A 22,265-nucleotide genomic window follows, 5' to 3' on the forward strand; every position below is an offset into this window, starting at 1 on the left:
CACAGTCACACGCATGAGCACAAGGAGTCCTCTTCACCTCACACCTTGGTGCTACCAGGGGTTTTTCCTGCCTAAACACCTCCCCATAACCAACAGCAGCCCATGCAAAAGTATCTTTTTTACAAACAGAAAAAAAATAAGGATGACTCTAGAAAGGAAAGAATAATTCTGGTCAGTTTGAATTATGAGATAGATATAATCTAGTACCAGGTAATCCTATGTTACTCAGATCTAAAATTGCTCGATCAACGATGCCACAGTGGCTCTTGGTTGTTCTGACATATCATCAAAAATGGTAAATGCCTAATTGGAGGCCACACAACTTAATTTGGCAAGTGTTCCATTATGGCCCAGGGCAGACAGACAACGGTTTTCTTATAAAGACCCTCCATAGCTTATTAGGGATCAATTGTTCCCTTTATCTCAAATCAGGTTACTTTCTTGTCTGAACAATAGTTTGGATTCTTTCGCTAGGGACCATCCCCCCGCCATTATTCAGCTTCCAACACCTACTTTTTGTTTTTACTAAAACATCACAGAACGTTGAAGAAATAAAAAAGCTATAACTAATCTACTGTTTTTATCTACATACATGTGGCTAGAATGCTCCTCATTGATGACTACCTAGGTTGTTCTATTTTTTAGGTAAACCCAAGGATTTTTTCTATTAAGAACTGTCTTCCTGGATTTGTTTTGCCCTCACACTTCTGAGTCTAATAAATTTCTGTATCTTGAAGTGTTCTTTTGTGTTGATATTTGATCTCAAAATCATACTGGATATATTTCTCTGTGGAGTTAATGCAGAAAACCAGGATTCTCCACTAACACCAAAGCTATGAAACCAAAGGCCCCTTTGCTTCTCCCTAATACATCCCTGCCCTACTCAAGCGTTTGGAAGAAAATGGCACATCTGTGACCATCTGATAAAGAGCAAGGGTTGGCCTCCACATGCACACACCTACCTTTCAGTGTTTCAATGTCATAGAAAGTTGCCGCAAACCTGGTGGACCGATGGGAGGCTGAGCGAGAGTCTGTGCTGGTAAAACCTTTGAACTTCAGTCGGCATTTCCATAGCTTCCAGTTGTCAAAGTGTGTGACTCGCAGCAGTTCCTCCAAACCAGAAGCCGCCCTAATCTGCTGCTCAGATCGCTCTAACATTGACAGAGAGGCCCGCTTAAAAAAACGGCACACAAAAAGACACTGGTTCAAAATCAAGGTACTGGAGTTTTATTTGTCTTAATAACTTTCATTGCTAACATTAAAAATGTAAATAGAGCTGAAAAGAAATTACAGAGATAATTCAAATAATTTGATTATTACACCAGGACCTAGAGAAAATGACATCTAGTATTTCTGATTCACTTTCTGCTCATTTATGATTGAATCAAAGGAATTACTTATTCCATCTGGGTTCTCAGACATTTAAAAACAATACTGTAGTGATATGAATGGATTTCAGAATGCTATGTCCCTATCCTAATACCCTAAACCTGTGAATGTGACTTCACTGGGAAAAGGATCTTTGCAAAGGTAATAAACTTAAGGATCTTGAGGTGAGATCACCCTGGATTATCCAGGGGGGGTGGAGGGGCCTAAATACAAAGATGAGTGTCTTTGTAAGAAACAGAGGAGGGGACGAAGAAACACAGAGAAGGTTCTGTGAAGACAGAGGCGAAGGTTAAAGTGATGTGGCCACAAACTGGGGACGCCTGGAGGTGGCAGAAGCTGAAGAGGCAAAGCCGGATTCTTTCTCCCCAAGAGCCTTTGGAGGGAGCACAGCCCTGCTGACACCTTGATTTCAGAATTCTGGATCCCAGAACTGTCAGAGAATAAATTTCTTTTGTCTTAAGCCACCAAGTTTGTGGTAATTTGCTACAGTAGCCACAGGAAACTAATATAGATTTTTAAATCATATTTTCCCCCTTTTTCAACCTATTTACTATTTCAAAGACATGATTTTTTTCTGATAATATGTACTTTTAGAGTTTATGTTGAAAATCTGCTTTCCACACAGTTGCATGAACCATACTGGCTGATACAATGCATGGATTTTTGAGAAAACAAGACTCAGCCAACAAAAGATTTTCAGTATGTAGCCTGATTGTTCAAAATTAGGGGCTCAGTTATATAAGTAACCATATATATAAACGCATACAATAAAATGCTGTGTGATCATCAAAAGTAATGATGTAGATGTATACTGGGACAGAGTGAATAGAACTCCTCCCTGGAGTCTTGCTGGAGGAACGGTCAGGTGGTCTGTCTGTGGTTAGGGACCCGGATTTTCTCTTCACAGCGAGTGGTTACTGGGCTTTGTTTCGCCGGGTGGTTTGGATCTGTGGGCCAAGGGACGGTGTAGAGCCGGGTGGAGGAGGGGATGAAGGACTGGCAGGGCTGCAGGATAGTGCTGAGGAAGGTGGGGGGAGAGGGAATCTATCCTGCTGCTAGGGAGGGACAGCAGGGTAACAGAGCTGGGAAAACAGGGCTTTTAGGAAGTTCTGCATGGGGTCGTGTGATGTGCTCTCTCCTCTACGGCCCTACCAAAAACTTCAGTTCAAATCGGCACCTTTCATCAGTGGTTTGGGAGTAGGGCTTTTTTGTTTTGTTTTGTTTTAGATATGATGGATACTGAGCCATCATATCCACTGTCCAAGTGGATGCTCAGTAAAGCAAGTATGGTGCAAGTTGTATCTGATTTACTTATGGTATCTTTTTTAATTATTTGTGAAATGTACATCAGATATGCGTGTGGGTAAACAACCAGTGTTAATCATATATATAATTAAATATGTGTATGTGTATACACATATTACATACATATTTACACACACACATATACACACGTAAGATATCTGCAGGGAGATACATGAAAATATAAACAATGGTTAAGTCTCTGCATTGGGGGTTGTCAAACTATAGGCTCCCTGGACTAATTCAGCCTGTTGCCTGCCTGTTTTCATAAATAAAGTTTTATTGGAACACAGCCATGTCCATTCATCTACATACCGTCTATGGCTGCTTTCATTCTACTATGACAGAGCTGAAATGTCACGACAGAGATCTTTACAGTAGTTTCGATCTGAGGTCACCTGTCCTTTTTTATTTAATAAATATTCTCAGTTGTTATATTTCTCATTATTCCATGTATCATATTGCCTCTTTTTTTGAAATACTTATCAGACATATATTGTAGCCTTTTAATGTTCTTACCTATCTCTTAAATGTGCCTTCCTATTTATCCATTTTTTTCTCCCTTCGTCTCTTTCATGTGTTATGGGTAAATTAATTGGTGCATCTTCCCAGTCACCAGTTCTCCAGCTGTGAGTCAAGAGTTTATTTTGTGAAGTTTTTAATTTCAATCACCATATTTCTACTTTCAAGTATTTCTTCTTCATTCTCCTTCACATATGCTTTTTGTTTCATTCCTGTTTTTCCAAATTTGTCACTTTATTTTACATTATTCCTTCATCTCTTTGAGGGTCTTAGTATAGTTATGTTAAGTATTTCTTTGAATTGTTTTATATTTTAACCTCGTATGTATGATTTAAATACTGATTATTAATTTTATTTCTTTTCTTTCTTAGAAATAATTACCTCTATCTGCTTTGGAATTCTGTTTAGTAGTCTCATCTTCATTGGGAAATTCATTTTTCTTTCTCCATCATTTAGAAGTTTTGTGGCTGCACCCTCCAACTCCTGGGACCCTGAATCCAGAATCTTGTTGGATATTTATGACTCAGGGACCAGCTTGGCTCAAGTCCTGGTTGCAAGGAAGTATGTGCATCCTCCTTTGCACTGCATTAGGCAGATTCAAAGACACAGTTCTAGGCAGCAATGAGCGGTGGGTCTTCCTTCCCCTTCCATGGATTTGGTACAGTGCACGCATGGAGCCCATCAGCCACCGAAACTGAGCCCCAGGTGCCCTCTACCTTCGGGACTCGGAGCCCATCAGCTCTGCAGCTTTGACTTCATGGGGTTTTTTAAATTAATTTTTATTGGGTTATAATATAATTGACACATACCATAGTGAAGTCTGAGGTGTAGAATGTGCTGGTTTTTTCAGCTTCATATTTTCGGTACCATTTCTGCAAATGTTTACTATCCGCTGATGTTTGCCATCATTTGATCAATTTTATATTTTATCTATCATTGCTATGGACGGTAAAAGATCTCAAAACATGAATTTAGAAGGTCTTCTTGCTGGAAAGTTCAGATGTGAATGCGTGTGTGTATGCATGCTTTTAATAATGGTGGGAGACTCTTGAATATGCTTGTGAGTGGAGGGTAAGAGCCAACAGAGGAAGAAACTGAACACGCATGCAGGAGAGAAAAAGCAGGAGCCTAGAAGGGTTGGTTTGACACAAGGTCCAGAGAGAAGTGGACGCAGGAGGAATGGAGGGGAGGGTCGCCTTCTGCAACAGGAGGCTCACAGAGAATGATATGGCTCTGTGGCCAGCAGGACTGCTGCGGCCCTATGACTTCTCACTTCTCTGTGAAGTTTGAATCAAGGCAGTTTTTCGGGAGCAAGGGGAGAAGGAAGCCTGAAGAGCATAGATGGGCTTTGTGGAAACGGCACTGAATTTAAGCAGCATGCAAGAGCTTCTTCATCTAAGACATCTGCAGATGAGACTGAGTAAGGCCAGGGTCTCCAGCAACTCTGAAATTCAATGATTCTCGATTAAGGCTTGTCAATAGTGTCTCTTTTCCTGATTATGCACTGCCTCTTCTACTTGGACACTGTAACTACATCAGATTCAATTCAATCTTTGAAATAAAATTGTATTACAACACTCCTTCCACAAGATCATACTGAAACCAAATAGCTCTTTAATGTTTTCAAAACTGTACTATATTGAAAAGATTTTTATTTATTGAGGCAAATTTCATTCAATACCATCCACAAATACACATGTATGTATGGCTTTATAGTTCTTAAGGTTTCAATTCAGTCTCAGAAATACTTTTAACCTATCCTACCATGAGAACTCAAGAGAAAATATCACATCTCTGGATTGAATTGCTCATATGACTTGTCTCATCATAAAAAGTGCAGAGTTTACTCAAGTATTTGAGTTATTTAAGCATTAATTTAAGTCTCATAATTTAAAACCTAGCTCAAAATAACAGAAATTGCAGACAGTCGTTTTATTATTACAAGTGGAAGTACTAACAATTCAGCATAAGCAGAAACCTGACAACTAATTCATCCGGGGACTACATTTACAAAGGCTCGAGAATGCTGTTTGTTTCCAATAGGCTTTCTTTCTATACTGGTTGATTTGGGTGTATTTTGGTATGATCTGGTAACTTTATGTTACCTGATTGGGGCAAGACAAAAGTTAAAAACTATAAATACAGTCCCAAATACATATTTAAACCATTGTTTTTAATGGTTTTAACTAGCAAAGCTTTCCCAGATTAATTGCTCATAATTTCTTCCTATTTTCTAACCGAAACTAAAATAATTAGAAAGCACTCAGCAAGAAGGAGGAAATGAAGCAGTTACCAGGTCTCACTGATACAGCAGCGTGTGTGTGTGCGCGCGCGCAAGGTAATTCATCCAAGACTATTAGCAATTTCACTTTAAAATAACAGATCATTTTCTGATGTCTCAGCTCTCACAAGCCGGTTTCTCAACTATGAGGCTCAGGTCTTTGTCACAGGATTTTTACTTTTTTAAATATGGAGTGTTTTCTGCGGTACCATAGGAAGGGTAGCCATTTCTCCTTTTGTGAATTCCTAAGTTCACATAGCACGTTCCCCTGAGAATCTGTGCCTCTCCATAGCTCAGGCGTGTGCCGCATGTAGGCCAAGTGTGACGAAGATGGCAAGAGAGGTGTTGGAGAGGTCCGGTGGCTGGCTCTGAAGGTGGGTTGGAAGAGTCCATGTTGCGGGGAAATCAAAGGCCTTCTGTACTCCTACTAAACTGAACTCTGAATTTCTGTCCCCTTGCCCCTCAAAAATACCTAGTCAAGGAACATACTCAAAGAGTAAACAAAGGCATGATTTGGGGCTATCAAGGAGCCCCACTGAGAGTAACAGCAGGAGGGTCACTTTGGGCACAGAGCAAGTTGGGGAGGGGGGTCCTGGCAAATAAGGGGGGAAGAGCGGCTGGTGCACTCCGGCTCCCCTCTCCGCCACTAGCATGGCTGAAGTCAAGAGGCTGGCGGGAACCCAGTGCGGCCAGGGGTGTGGGGCAATGGGAACCCTCGCCCCTTGCTGATGGGATTGTAAAATGGGGCAGGCAGTTCAGCAGTTCTTTAAAATGTTAAACATAAAGTTCCCGTATGATTGACCAATTCCACTCCTAAGTATTACTCAAGAGACAGAAAATAGATCAGTGGCGGCCCGGGGCTGGGAGTGGAAATGAGGGTTAACTGTAAAAGGGCATAAGGGATCTTCTATGGACGATGGCTGCACAGCTCAGCAAGTTACTAAAAAGCACCAAATTACTGATAACAGGAGAATGGGTAAATTTTATAGGATGTAAATTGTGGATCAACAGAGTTGTTTCAAACAAGAGAGAAGAAGGATTAGAAGCCTGAAGGCCTGGCTATTCGTACCAGTTCAGTAGGCGATGGAAAACACTGGAGTCTGAACAAGGGGGCGCTGCGGGACCTCCACTCCACCAGTGCACTCCCGCTTATTTCTTTTTGCTTTGGCCTTACTCCAAGCTCTTCCCTCTGCTTGGAACGCCCTCCCCTCTCCATCTAGCTAAACCCTTCTCAGCAAGGTGTTCCCTTCTCAGGGAAACCTCCCCCACAACGCCCAGCCCTGCGTGGGTCTGCTTCCCAGGTCACAGGGGTTCCTGGCACCCGGTCCTTCCTGCAGTGCTTACCCGCACTGACACTGGTGAATTCTTTGTGTCCTTCCTGGCTTATGGCTTGTCTTCCCTCCGGCTGTAAAGGCCACTGGAGCACAAATTATATGTCTTATTTACATAGCAATCGTAAGAGCTAAATAAATATTCATTAAATTGTATGAAGTAACAAACTGATTCATCAAACACTATGGAAAATCTCACCCTGAGATTATTCATTTGTTCACATGAATACTTCATTTATCTTTTAAGTATCTTCCACCAGGTGTCCTCCTTCCAAGTCTAAATCAAATGCCACTTCTATCAAACTTCCTATGATGCCCCCACCTTGGACTCTATTATTTATAACCACATTGCATTTCCCTTACTAGACTATAGAATATGTGTCTGGTTCATCTTTTTAAGTAAAAAGCTCTTAATATATAGCTGAAGAAGGAATCTATGAGTAATAAATACGTACACACGTTTGACAAATAGCGACTGGGCCGAGGCTTATGTGGTCTGTTCAATGCTTTGTATAGAGTAGTATTTCTCAAAACTTCCTGCGCACACTAATTACCTGATCTTGTCAGGGTGCAGATTCTGCTGTACCAGGTTTGGAGTGCGACCTAGGACGCTGCATTTCTAACAAGCTCCCAGGTGATGGTGACACTGTTGGTTGGGTGGAGCACCCTTTGAGAAGGGTTTGTAGCAGAGGGTCTCAACCTTGGCTTCATCTTGAACTGAAGCTTCCAAGAAACGCTGATGCTTGAATCCCATGCTCAGACATTCTCAGTTTATAGGTCTGGGCTGCAGCTTTGCTATCAGGATTTTTAAAAACTTCCAAAGTTTTGAAGGCAGTACAGCATCGAGAAGACAAGTAATGACTCCATAGCATTTTACTATCCTGACGGACAGTGACTGCAATGGGGTCGGGGGGAGGGGAGAGGTGACTTGGTAATATGGGTGAATGTTGAAACCACAATGTTGCTCATGTGAAACCTTCATAAGATTGTATATCAATGATACCTTTATTTTTAAAAAGTGGTTTCCACTTTAGAGTGTAGCAAAGGAAAACTGTAAGCTAAATTTAATAAAATTGTTTACTAAGGTAAAAAAAACAAAAACCAAAAGAAACCTTCCTAAGTGTTTGCAAAGTCTTAGGGGAAGCTGGGTGAAAGACACAGCATAGGAATTCTCTTTATTATCTTGGCAACTTTTCTGTAAGTCTAAAATTACTTCAAAAGAAAAAGTTCATTAAAAAAATCTTCCCAAGCAATTTTAATGAAAACAAGTAATTTGGGGGATGGTGCAAGTTAGTTTAAGTTCAAAGACCTGGGTTAGTGACCTGAGCTATGTACCAGTCCATTCAGTAGGGAAGAAATGGTAGATGCATGCTTAGAAATAGTCTTATTTCTTAAACCCCTTTGAGTTATACCTTGGATTCAAAATATTTATGTGAGTATTGAGATGAAGTGAATTTTCAAAGCCTTTTCTTGAGTCACCTGATCGACTGATTGATTGTGGACCAATTCTCAACCTGTATGATGCTCAACAATACTGTTTTCCAGCACAAGCTGGTGGGCTGCCTTATGAGAGACCATCCTAAAGGACAGAATAAACTGCTGCTAAAATTCCCAAGAACCCAAACAACCCATTTCTCAAAAGAGAATTTAAAAAATCTAAGTACTGTTTTTACCTACTGGAATTCAACAGGCAAGAGTACACTGTAACCCTTTCACAAGGCAGTCTATAAACTGCTTAAAAGAAATAGAAATGAGAACATAAACATGGATGCCTGGTGGTTTGGATCCTGGCTCTGGGCTATCAGACATTTAGGCAAGGAATTTCTTTTCTTTTCTTTATCCCCTTCACCTATTCCTTAGGCAAGGAATTTCTGAGTGGGGACCCTGGCTGCTTTCCTCAGGCCATTCCAGTCGCATACTATTAAGAATCCTCCTGATCTAGACATGGAAAAAGAGACCAGCTTTCCAAAATTCCTTACTAGACCTCTTGAGAGCTGTGGGTCTAAGGCTATGTTTGCAAGCATTTTAAAATCTGTTGATGCTATTTTGTCAGACCATGTTGCCAATATATCTCCAGCAAGTAATAAGGGAATGGAGTGAACAGAAATTGTGTATTGAGAATATCCAGAAGCTAGGGATGAGCTATGGTGGGAACACATTTCACACGGTGCTCCCTAGATTTGCGTAGGGATTTACAAGCTTTGCCTGGGGGTACAGCTCTCTATTACTTGCCCTGGGGTTCAGGGCAACCACGCTCAGTAATTTCTCTTTGCTGTGGGTTTAAGAAGGTGGATCAGATTGCAACACAAACAGTTCTGTGTTCCCTCTACCGCTTAGCAATTTCTTGTTTGACTGGCAGAGCATTTTGCATTTCATCTTTAACTCGACATTTATGGCTTAGCCAAAACCACCAAATTTTTCCAGGTTCGGGGTCCAACTTGCACCATTGTGCTCCCAGATGTCCTTTGCAGATATTGTCCCCAGCCCCTAGCATCCCCTTTCTCACCCTTCCACCTGTCAAAGACTCTTCCCGGGGCCAGGTTACACTTGTGAGTCCAAGTTGAAGTTTTGTGACTTTGTCTCCTGTAGCTCCCAAGCGGAAATAACATCCCCCAAATGGAACTTTGCCTGACATTGTAAACCCCTCTGTCATCTTAACAGACAGCTGACTGGAGAGGGAACAGCATGGATTTGAGTAGTTCAAAACCTGCTTTTAATGGTTTGGAAAATGTGTTGGCAGTTCCTTACAAAGTTCAACATAACACGATATCACAGCAGTCACCCTCCTGGGAATTTACCTTTGATAAATGAGGACTTATGTTCACACAAAAACCTTTACACTAATGGGTTTTTTTGTTTTTTTATTTTGCTATCATTAATGTACAATTACATAAACAACATTATGGTTACTAGACTCCCCCAATTATCAAGTCCCCCCCACATACCCCTTTACAGTCACTGTCCATCAGTGTAGTAAGATGCTATAGAATCATTACTTCTCTTCTCTGCTTTACACTAATGTTTATAGCAGCTTTCTTTGTAACAGCCAAAAAAGTGGAAACAGCCCATACGTCATTCAGTGGGAGAACGGTTAAGCAAACTGCTACATCCACCCTGTGGAATACTGCTCAGCAATAAAAAGGAATGAACTGCTGGTACAGATCTCAAGGGTATCAGGAGTGAAAGAAGCCAATCTCAACAGGTTATACACTGTGATTCCATTTATCACATCTGCAGAAAAACAAAACAATAGTGATGGAGAACAGAACAGAGGTTGCCAGAAGTTGGGGGGTGAATGTGACTATAAAAAGGTAGCAGAACTCATGTAATTGTAGATTAATGATACCAAAAAAAAAAGATAGCAGAAGTGAATTTTTCTGTATTCTGATTACGATGATAGTTACATAAATCCATATGAGTTTAAATTCATAGACCTTTACACCAAAGGAGGAAAAATATTATTTTTACTATGTAATAACTTAAAAAACTTAGAGCAAACTGGCATTGAATCCAGGCACTACTTCTTTTTTAGCTACTTGGCTGAGGGTGAGTCCTTGAACTTCCTTAAGCCTTGATTTCCTCCGTGGAAGGCAATGCAGTTATGCTAATGATCCCACAGAGCCGAGGGGGCGAGTATACAGTGGGAAAGGGTCAGCTATGGAGCAGGCAGTCAGTAAAGCTCCTTTCCTTTCCTTCCTTTCTGGGCAGGGAGGGGAGGTGGAGCTGGTCCTCTGTCGGGATGTAGAGGCCTGTTTTGTAGCCCTTCATTTCCCTTAGTAACCAGAGAAGTGAGTTTGACAAGAGCAAGATGGAGCAACTTCAATTGCAGTAAATAAAAACTAAAAAGAGAAAAACTTTTCCAGGGTCAATCAAGGACAAACTTTTTCTTTTTTTTCAAAAAAACATTTCTTGAGAGGTATCTTCAGATGAAAAGCCAATTTAAAGGATCTGTTCAGGCTTTACATGGAAGCACCACACTTCCTGGCCCCTCGCAGTTGGATGGGGCAGTGGGTCAAGGGGCTGTGGCCAGAAGTGATGTGTGTCCCTTCCGGGCTGGAGTATGTAACTGCCAGGGCAAGAGTCTCCAGGGCTCTCCTTCCTTCTGTCATGGTGGTTAATGACATTCAAGATGTCAAGATGCTCAGCCAGCTTCATCCTGATGTGGAGTTAACTCTGAATGAACCAGGACAGTCATGTGGTAAAAGCAATAAAAAATCCTCTGTTGTTTATGAGCCACCGAGATTGGGGGGTTGTTTGTTACTGCAGCATATCCTGGCCTAGCCTGACTGATAAAGCATCTGCCCAGAGGAGTCTGCCATCATTTGCTGTATCTTCATGAACTGCTTGGTGTAAGATGAAAACACAGATGGCACTTCTCAAGGATCTCAAAGATAAAGGAAATCAAGGTGTCCCAAGTTTTACCCTGATCCACTGTGTGGCCAGATGCTGCCGTGCCTCTTTCTCTTTCTGTATCCACAGGGCTGGAATAATGGACTCAGGTGTGACTTCCCTCTATAACTGGCTTCTAGGAGTAAGCATACCTTATAGGATAGCTTGTGGCTGGAAGGACACTGGAGCATCCTTTGGTACCACCATCCAAATCCTCTCTAATCTCCGCAAGAAAATAGCATAGGGTGAATATACTGCTTTATAAAAAAATGCTTTAGAATGAAAACAAATAAAATCAGGCAAGCCATGATAAGAGTAGATGTTGGAGACTATTTAATGCAGTAGCTCATAACCTGTTTATATCAAAATCCTAGAAGCCTGGGCCATCAATCAGTCAGCAACTACTGTTTAAATATCTACCCTATTATGGGCTCTGTCCTAAGTGATTGGGACAAAAAGCAAACAAGACAATGGAAAGTTCCTGTTCTCAAAAAGCTTTCACTGTAGTGGAGGGTGACAAAGAAACGAACTTATACGCAAGCAAATAAAAACCGTCAGGTACCGATACAGACTACGAAGAGGATGAAATGGTGTGATGATATAGATCAGGGCTGGCAAACTATGATGTGCAGGCCTAATCCAGTCTGTAGACTATGTTTGTGTGGCCCATGAGGTAAGAATTACTTTTTACATTTTTAAATGCTTGAAATCAATGAAAAGAATATCTCATGATGTATGAAAATGACATACAATTCAAATTTCAGGGCCCATAGTTTTATTGTAACACAGACACATCCTACATGACCTGCCCTGGCTACTTCCCTAACCTCAACAACGGCAGCTGTGCCCTCCATGCTCCTTTGTCTGGCCACATGGCTCCTTGGCTCGTCCCCGACACCCAAGCCACCTCCCTGTGCTCAGCACAGCCACTGCACAATGGGTGCTTCTGCCTCCCCCTTTCCTTCGGGGGTTTGCACAATCGGAACCAAGTCAGAGAAGTCTCCCCCACCCCGCCCTCTGTGGCTCCTCCCCCTGCTGGCTCTTCTCCATGGCACTCAACCCCCTGACGGTTACAGACCTGCAGAGGGCCTGCTTCCCCTCCCTTGCCTCCCTTTATGAACTAGGACATTACAGCCAGTCAAGGCTTCCAAGATGCAGGGGGGCCTCAGAGTATAATATCCTTGGGCCTTGGTAGAGACTACCAGAACTAGTGATGGGAGAGAGAAAAGTGGCCTTGCCACCACGGAAGCACCCGAAGAAGTGTCCCATCTCCTGTCATCTCAGTCACATTCCCAATTATACACACTTCCCCACACTGTATGCTCATCTCATCTGGCAGGAGAGTTGAGCTTAGAAAGGTGCTCAGAAACAATTTTACTACCATTTGTGTCCTTATTTCTCTAGTACCTCTAACCACCTATGGTAGTGATAAATGTGCCTGGGAGTTCCAGATCTTACCACATCAACATGAAGCTCCACATGGAAGCAGCCACATGTCCAAACACTTTATTCCATAAATTGTCTTTATAAGCCTGTCCCAAGAGGGGTTCCATAATGGAGCGCATTCAACAAGCAGCTTTAATGTTTTCTTTTCTAGAGCTCTTAGGGATCTACAGTAAAGGTTTTATCCACAAGTCCAAGTCAGGACTTTTAAGTTAAAAAATAAGTCATGTTTTATATAAGGAAGTATTATGGTCAAGATATAAGATATTGGGGGGTGGGGTTCTATTTTATCCTGAATACCATTTAAAAAGTTTTGACCACCAGTTAAAAGTGACTAACCAGGACAGAATAGATCTGTGTTTGGAGGCATATAATTCAACACATTTAAAAACAAGGTCATGAAAGAAGAAATTAATGGCAACATTTCAGATATCTTTTGTGTAAAGGGCTGTGCCTAAGAGAAAAGTGGATGGGGGCTCATTGGGCCATTTGACTAGCAACAAAGTCAATGGGCTTCCTGTGCATGGCTCTGGACATGGGAATAGAGAGGGAATTGGGGGAGGGTGTGCTTCCGGGATGGAAGGTGCAATACGGAAGGTGCACTTCAGTCCTTGTCATTCAATTCACCCTCACAACTTCAGGAGCCAGCAAGTGACACAAAGGTTATGAAGTCTTTTCAATCACATGGCTTCACATGAAAGTTAGAGGCATCCCACATTCCTGTGAATCTTGGTCGTACAGAGAGTTTGAATGACTCCAACACCCAGCAATATTCTTCCACCAGTGAAGTTAAGAAAGAGGGGGCTGAAAGGTGGTTTGGGGGAGAAGGAAACAAATTTTGTGAGAGAAGCGCTGGGAAAGCCTACTATGACCCAGAATTATTCCTTTATTGCTCTACCACTATGTCTGCATCAGTGACTGAAAAGATTTTTGTATGATGGCTTCTCCCCCCAGTGCCTTATGGAGGCACCAAAATTCCTGGTGACAAGAATTGCTTAGGAAATAAACCAGAAATAGTGCTGTCCAGAAGGTCAATGTGAACAACAGGACAGTGAGGTTGCAGGTATTTATTTACTAAATGCCCTGAGTGTTTACACTGTTGTACTCAGGGCTGTCACATGCAGACGTGAGCCCATGTGGATGGAGCATTGGAGGGTTGTGCAGTGCACACCCTGTGCAATTGTATGACTAACCCAGATGCACAAAAAGGCTGGGGAAAGAGACACAAAAAATCCCACATCTAGATGGTTAATCTAATTACATTAGTAAGTCAAGAATAGGTATTAGGTTAACCTTATTTCTAGAAGAAAATGTGTTCTGCTTAGTTTGAAAAACTTAGCAGCTCAACAGTATATACAGTACATTTGAGTTGATATTTTCAAACAGATTTATCTCAGATCACAAATCCCATGTACCGCTGACCCAGAGCTCTCCTAAGTACAAGTGCAAGACTAACGACATCAGGATGCTTAACTTAGACTCAAATGGCATTGAGTGCAATTGTCTAGAGTATTAGCAGCTGTTTGTCCATTGCTGCAGAAAAAAAAAACGTCCAGATGTGTATAACTGTAATAAAGGCAGTGCTAGTGTAAGCTGAAGAGAGAGGAGAATGGGGAAGACTACAGAGTGAGGACTGTGGGGAAGGGCAACCTAGGGGTAGAAGAGGCACCACTGTCCATCCTGGAAAAGAGCTGGTTGGAAAAGGGGAGGGTAGAGAGAAGAACGTGCTCATGGACCTGCTGCTGAGGAGGCCCCTGAAAACGTCTTATGATAAGTGAAACATATCTATCTGAAAAAGCAAAAAAATTGATTCATGGCCCAGTGTCCAGACTATCACCACCTTGAAGATGCTTTCATACTGAATTTACATTTAAACAAGAACATTCACATTAAGAAACATGTTTCTTCTTAGATGTTCCTACAAGAAAAAGTTAGGAGGAAAGGAGAAATACACTAACCAATGACACCTCCAGGATGACCCTCACCCCCCCGCCCCGCGATCCACGCCAGAACTTAGGCACTACAGCTACCCTTTCCTTCACAGAAGAAGTATTTCACTGAGCTAGGGTTAGGTAGATATAAGCTCAGTATACGCAGCTTCACTTTTTAGAGGAAATTCAGATACATGTGAAAAAAACTGCTGCTCGTATTACTAAGCATATAATGCTGCATCTTCCATGTGTAAGGACACATGTTCCATCACATGCAAATTCAGCTGCTTTTTTGCCCTATTCAGTGAGTTTATATGTTAGTAGTAAATTTGAAACATTTAAAACCTCATGGTGCCCAGGATCCCTAAAGAATTCTTTGTGTCTGTGCTCTTTAAAAGAGTTGAACCACCTAAAGAATATTACTTATTTCCAGGAATTCTATGAGTCCTCTTGTACCATCAAATCGATGTTTCAAAGTAAAATGGAGATATTTTAAAACACCATACAAAAAAGTAGGGGGCGGGGGGATGGAAATTTCATGAACCCAACACATCTAAAGGATTCCTGAGTTCTGTGGACTTTAAAAAAAGCTGAATAGCCAGAAGAGCCTGATTTGCTTCCAACAAGTACAATTTCTTGTCCTGTCGCCTAGGCTCAAGATTGGATTCCCTTTTACCTGCAATCTGGCACTGAGACCCAACATCCAGGTGGGTGGCAATGAAGCGGGGCTGAATGCCTGGGATTTCTCCCCTGTGTGTTTGGACTATGGAAAGTGAGGAGGGCACAGATGCTGGACAAGGTGACCCTCGACCCCAGCGCAGTGTTCCAGCTTCACAGAGACTCTGCCCATCTGTTGAGTACCGCATGTATATCTCTCTGTGCTTTCTATTTACCGAGACTTTGTCGCTCCCAAGGAACAATTTCCCCCTGATGGGGGCGGTATCACTCCTGTTGAAAATGCGTATCTTAACAACAGCTAAAACCTTGAGTCCACGTCGGACTGTCTGTTCACAGCTAGAAGTTCCTAAACCAATAATCATTTAGCACCACATCAAGCAAAACAATTACATCTGAATCATTTCCAAAATAAAAAGCTGAAAAGAACATCACCTACAAAATACATAAAATGGGGGGAAATACTGCTCAGTCAGTAACATCGCAGGTAATTTTTTTGCTTGCCTCTCAATGCACTGGGCTCTAACTGATGCTTGCTCACAGAACCAAACATTTGATTGCTGCTGAATTTTGTATGTTTCAAAAAGCAAAAATATAAACTGACTTCTAATAAAACATTTTTTAGCATTTTTTAGATGGTGGCAATGGGCAACTGGGAAAACCGGATAGAAAACATCTGTAGAAAGCACCGCTGTTTTTGATTGGCAGAGGAAATTAACTAAGCTAATTAACTAAACTAACATTTATAACAACAAACGACCTGAAAATAAATGGCCCACAAAGTTATCTATGTCAGAAAAACAAATTGGCGCTTCATTAGAAAATCACTGTGCATATACAATTGAGGGGCAATGTCCCCATCTGCAAAGATTTTGGAATGCTCATTCATGTTCTGTTACTCCTCCCCAAACCCCCCCCCAACCCCTCCAGCATTTTCAAACACTCACGGCAAGAGTCTTAGCAAGCCTAAGAAATAGAACACTTATTAACAAATACAAGATATAACCTGTCCACTCCCAGGAGTGTTCTCCAAAATAGCGGGGGCAAAGGAAATCCTCTCTCTATAGAAAGCAATAAAAAGCCTGCATCACATTAAAAATTAAGCTCACGTACCTTCACTGGTCCATGTTCATAACTGGAGCCCTGCACCAACTGCAGATAAGACACTGTGAAAATATTCACCACTGCCCACTGTCTGTACATTTTGAGTATTTTAATATCCACTGATTACCAAACAGTTGACATCAGGCAGCTAGAGGAAACTGTTTCAAAAGGCATTCTCCAGAAGGAACGCTTGAAACCCCAAGACTTCACATGGAAAAACAAGTATTGGGTTGTGATCAAAATCCAATGAAATGAGTTCAATTAGTCAAGGTACGTTTTTGCACGATCTTTTGGGGGAAGAGAGAGATGAAAAACCTTTTAGATGCTCTCATGCTCCAAAAATAATCAGGAGGTGGACATGTCTTCCACTAGAAATAAGAAAGAGCTCTAAATCCATTTCATGTCCAGCAAATTTTTAAAAATCTCTCCACCCTCTGCCCCAGGTTCTGGCTGCTTTGTAAGGAGGTGGTGTGGCCACCAAGGTTTGCAGCTACAGGAGGCTGGAACCCAATTCTGGATCAAACTTTTTTCACAACCCCCATGGAAGCTTGCTGAAGTATGTGTCTTAAATCTGACACAGATTTTGGCAGAAAATGCAGGGAAGTCTTGGCTGTAATCCTGTCGTGTCCCTACCAATAGCAGGGCGGTTCAAAAAACTGACTTAAACGCTCAGGACTGCTGTTATTTTAATGCAGATAACCTGTAACGTGAAACCCCAGCACATGTGCAGGACTATGGTATCAAAATTGCATGGCTCAGGAGGGGCCCGCAGATGCTCAGGCATCTACTGCCCGTGACACACAGAAATGCTTTAAAAAACTCACAACATGCACAAAAATAACAAAATATTCATACACACACACACACACACACACACACACACACACACACACACACAAAGGCAAACCTATGCAAAGTGACTTTTTTAACAGAAGCTTAGTAACATAGGTCAAAACAAAGAACACTGATTTGAAAAGAAGTAACAATTAGGTTTATTTGCATGTGCCAGGAAATACCTCTTATGCAGTGCTATAAAAACCATGTTATCACTTCAGTGTGGAATTCTTTAGGAGTACTGGCTAGGTCAGCTTTGGAAACTGGATGCAGTGAATAAATGGATGTCACGAATGGCAAACTTCTAGAAAGTACTGAGAATTGCTCCTGTGCTCTTCACTAGTTTCCAATCTTTGATTTCCAGGTTTTGGCTCTTTCAAACCCATTTTTTGCATTTCTGAAATCAAGAATGGCCTGAGAAATCTCTTCATTGGTGTTCATCACAAAGGGACCTAGGGCAGAAAGAGACAGTCAGACAGTTCTGGGTGATGACAATATTTTCTTCTACCACTAGAAATGGTATGTATTTCTGTAGTTCTTAATTTGAAACAAATCCAGGCATATCTGAACAGTAAAAGATTATTTTTGCAGCGTCCAATCCCCGAGGACTGTAATACACGTTTCTTGACTAGGATTGTGTGTGCATATAAAGACGAGACTTCAGATAAACCCCTGCAATCACAGCTTGCCCAGCCACTGCAGGCTGTCATCAGCAAAGGCAATCTCTTTATTCAAAACACTCTTAGGTTTGGTTCTATTACAACCGTTTTTGTAGTTGTGAGGGTTTTTTCTTCCTTATTATTTTTTACTGAGGTATAGCTGACATACATTTTATTAGTTTTAAGTGTACAATATATAATGATTCAGTATTTGCATATAATGCAAAATGATTGCCACACTCAGTCTAGTTAACATCTGCCACTATACATAGTTACAGAACTTTTTTTCCTTATGGTGAGAACTTTTAAGATTTACTGTAGCTGTCAGTTTTAAAAGATTAGCTGATGTCAAGAGTTGCACTGATTGTGACACAAAGAATTGGCAAATTCCTCATTGCCTTGCCATCCACGCAGTATGTGAGGCTGTGTACTTACATGAGGGGTTTAAGTCATTTCTGAAAATTAGTAGCACCGTATTGACAATAAGTAGGAGATCACAAAAATCTTGAGTTGAGAAAGCAACAAATGTTGGATTCTCTAGGGGTTGGCAAACTTTTCCTGCAAAGGGCCAGATAGTATATTATTTTATATTTTGTGGGTCAAACAGCATGTCTCAATGACTCAACTCCTCCGATGAAGCCTGAAAGCAGGCACGGACAACATGAAAGATGGCAGGTAGGCTGTGTTCCAGTAAAACTTCATTCACAAAAACATGCAGTGGGCAGACCTGGCCCCACAGATCAGAGCTTGCCGGCCCCTTTGTCTAATTCCCAGGTTTGAATTCTGGTTTTGCTACAAACGTAGGAGTCCTCCCCTAACCTACCAGGAGGCAAAGTCTCTCCCCTTTTCTTCACATATTGCAGGGGCAGAGGGGGGCTGGCCTGGATTGTATCACTCCCACCATCTTTCGGATAAACAAGGCTAGCTTGTATATGGCATTGGCAGTGTCTTGAAAGCAGTTGACAGATGTGTCCATTCAGTATATTATTTTCTACCAGTCTTCGGAGGTTCCTGACAGTCATTTTATGGAAGTTCCTCTAAGGGGCTTTCTCTGAGAGACCCGGATTGAATCATCACTGTATTACTTGGAGGGAATAACACATTCAAACTCCTTCACCCTTGTTAGCATTATCAGCATGGATTTGATGCTCACTTTAGTTCAACACTTGAGAAAGAAGATGCAGGAAAATATGCACTGATGACACTGAGGCCTTTTGGGGGGTTGCGGGGCATGCCACGGCAGTAGGAAGGGAAAGCAGGTGGAAGGCAGCTAAATTCACTCATTCATTCAATTACCTCTCTAGTGAGGATTTACTGAGTGCTTATTACATGACAAACTTGCACTAGGAGCTAGAGACACGATGAGGCAAGGCAAGGCAACAAGACCATCTCCCCTCAGGGATCTCAAACCTATCACACAAACACACACGGAAATAAATGATTACAAAACCGTGTAATACATGGGGTGGTAACAGCAGGTGACATCCAGGAAAGGACTCACAAAGGGTGTGATGTCCAAGGAGCTGACACGGAGGAAAGGCCTTTTCAGATTAGCATGCTGGGGGAATTGCGGATGGCGGCAGAGAGCTGGAAGCCGGAGAAGAATGGGGGGGTCTGATATGCAGGAAGAGGCCGGATCCCTCTGGGCTTTGGATGCCATCCATGGGAAGAAGGTGAGACATAATTCTGCGGGCGATCAGGAATCATTGAAGGGTTAGGCACAGAGTAACAGGATCTGATGCACAGCTTTTGAAGACGACTTCGGCATCAGGGTGGAGAGGGGGCCTGACCTGGGAGGCTGAGTGGATGGCGGAACTGCAAAAGGTAATTGAGATACAGGGCATAGGAGGCTGAGGGTAGCGCAAGGAGTTCAGTTTGGGATATTGTGACAGGAAGGTGGTGTTGACAATAAAATGGCTTCCTGGCAGAGGGGCCTGCTACACTGTTGCAAATTGGGCTCAGGGGCTCCAGAGAGCAATTTTATGTGGGGATAGACTTGATCTGTATCAGGTAACAAGCAATGAGACAGTGCTCATTAGCAATATAAACAGTAAATCCAAGAGGGCTCCCTGGAGAAACCAACTTTTTAAAGGACAGATAAAGGAAAGGGAAAGGGAACTTGGAAAATGAGAACAGGTACTGGGCCAGTGGCCAATTTCTTGCACATCATAATTTTGCTACAGTTTGGACTTACTATGGAGTACCTCTCTCATCCCCCAATTATTTTTCTGTAAAAATGGTACACTTCTGGGCTTGTATTTTGACATTTTTCTGGGTTATTCTGTTGTGCTTCTCAACTTACAACATGCACATGAATCACCTGGGAATTTTATTAACATGCATATTCTGATTTAGGTGGTCTGGAGAGATAGAAATGCAGAATTGCAGACCCCACTCCTGAATATGTTAGTTAGAATCAACATTCTATGACATCCGCACTTAATTTGCAGACACATAATTAAGCATACTCCCTAATAAGAGAAACAAGTCCTTGGCTAACTCATTAAACTGGTACCCATTTCCAAATAGTCAAGAAATGGCTGTGGCTGTCTTTAAACATGTACAGGTAAAAAGAGAACTTAAATGTCTGAGTTTTAAAAAGTTAAAAAAAAAACCAATAAACGAAATTGCTTTGCTTCTCATTAACTGAGATTTCAAGGGACATACCTGTCTTTTTTTGTCTGGTTAATCTAAGCTTGTCGGTGCGGGCATAGGCAGTGCTGCTGAGACGCAAGCCTCTGAGAGAGGATTCACATAACACGCATGGAGACTGACTTCCAGCAGTCCCGCCCCTGTGGTCTGTCACCTCATTCAGGTGGACTTTTGCTTTTCATTATTGGTGCACAGGAGACTGTTTTAACTTAAGAGTCAGATCCCACACACCCTTTCCCCATCTAAATTCTAGTCACTGTTAATAAAGATTATGATGCTACTCAGTTTGCAGGCTTCTTCTAGAAGAACAAACCATTTCAGTGCTGTTTGATCAAGATGAAAGGGAACAGGAACCATGAGCCTTTGGAGTGGAGATTGAAGTATACAAAACGGAGGTCAAATGCTGTAGGCTGGCAGGTTATAATTTAGTACTTCCCCTTTAAGTTACTAATAGAGCAAAAAAGGAGATTTTTAAAATAGGCAGTGTTCTTTAAATTTATAGTTGGCTGGGGGATTTTTCTGAAATCATTGTGTCTATCTGGAAATTCATGTAAGGCAAGGCAATGTAATGGGATTTTAATGCATGTTAAATTTAATAATTAGGTAAGTGGACATACATATTTTGTTGGCACTTGCCTTAATAATAAGCTGGGTTCTAGGTAGTTTTAGATGTTCCTCATGTAACCAAACAACAACATTATGAATAAAACAAACAATTGCAGTGACTGTTAGGGGTACTCATTCCAGAAATTTTTGCCTCCAAGTATAGTTCTGTTTCCATTATGCCACAGTTTACTCTATTGTTTTTTTTTCTAAGTAAACAAAGTGTGACTCAAATACTTTAGAAACTCCCAAGGAAATATTCTTAAGAAGCTCCTATTTTTCACTAAGAATACAACAGACTACAAGGCCGGTATTAAAATTACTTCTATTTTTGGTAAAGATAAAAATGATATTCAAGTCCCCAGTAGATCACACAATCTTTAAGTTGAAATCCCCTGTGACACAATGCAAGAACACAACTTGTTTTCCCCACAGTTCCAAGCTCACTGTCCTACACTTGATAGACACTCAAGAAATATTTCTTTAAAAGAAAGAATTAATACAGAAATAAATGCCATGTATGTATTTTCTTCTGACAGTGGAGAAATGAAGCAAAATCCTCAAATTTGTACCTGGAGAGACAGGACAAAAATCCAGTTCTACCCAATAATACTATACATGTACACTACTTTCAAAGAAAAAGAAAATTATCCTCATTTTGGGCTTACCATGTTGGACAGCTGGTTCTTTTAATGGCTCCCCAGCAATTAGGACAAAGTGGCTTCTCTCAGGATCCTAAAGTCAAGAAAGAAAGCATCAAACAATAAACGTATTTATTTTTGAATGTCAAATTAGAAACAATCTCAAGTTGACATGCTGGTTAAATGGAGGATGTTTCTAATTCTAAAAATAAATTTCAGGAGTTATTTCCTGTGTGACACTCAATATGGAAATGCTTATTCCTTAAGATGTTTGGTAGCATTCATGGCAGAACTCAAAAATTAAGTCCAGACCACCAGAATATGAACCTTCTCAAATAAAGGAGAATTTAAATTAAGATCTTCTTTAACTAGAAACATCTTTAAGATAAACTATGTCATTTACTTGGCTTATTATGGGGTTTATAATCTCCCACAATTTTTAAAAGAGATTCCTTATACAAACCCAAAAGGAAGATTGTATTACTTTTGACATTTATTGCTATTAATGT

General features: G+C 41.3%; 2 protein-coding genes across 6 annotated transcripts in view; both read right to left on the reverse strand.

Moving 5' to 3' along the window:
* Nucleotides 1-17,225, reverse strand: part of VEGFD (vascular endothelial growth factor D) — a 39,104-nt gene extending 21,879 nt beyond the window's left edge. Inside the window, exons 1-2 of the mRNA XM_037020434.2 lie at nt 16,377-17,225; nt 963-1,173 (exon numbers count right to left, since the gene is read on the reverse strand). Of these exons, the coding sequence (XP_036876329.2) occupies nt 963-1,173; nt 16,377-16,466 (301 nt within the window). The 5' untranslated portion in view covers nt 16,467-17,225. The remainder of the gene's footprint in view (nt 1-962; nt 1,174-16,376) is intronic.
* A 110-nt stretch (nt 17,226-17,335) lies between these two features.
* The window catches only part of PIR (pirin), a 110,148-nt gene continuing 105,218 nt past the window's right edge, over nt 17,336-22,265 (reverse strand). For all 5 annotated transcript variants that reach the window (XR_012127241.1, XM_037020507.2, XM_037020505.2 and 2 more), the window contains 2 exons: nt 21,784-21,850; nt 17,336-17,653 (listed from right to left, as the gene is read on the reverse strand). Coding sequence is in view for 4 of the 5 variants with exons in the window: in XM_037020507.2 (XP_036876402.1) it covers nt 17,541-17,653; nt 21,784-21,850 (180 nt within the window). In the remaining variant the exon portion in view is untranslated. The remainder of the gene's footprint in view (nt 17,654-21,783; nt 21,851-22,265) is intronic.

The sequence above is a fragment of the Manis javanica genome, chromosome X (assembly GCF_040802235.1).
Source record: "Manis javanica isolate MJ-LG chromosome X, MJ_LKY, whole genome shotgun sequence".
Lineage (NCBI taxonomy): Eukaryota > Metazoa > Chordata > Mammalia > Pholidota > Manidae > Manis > Manis javanica.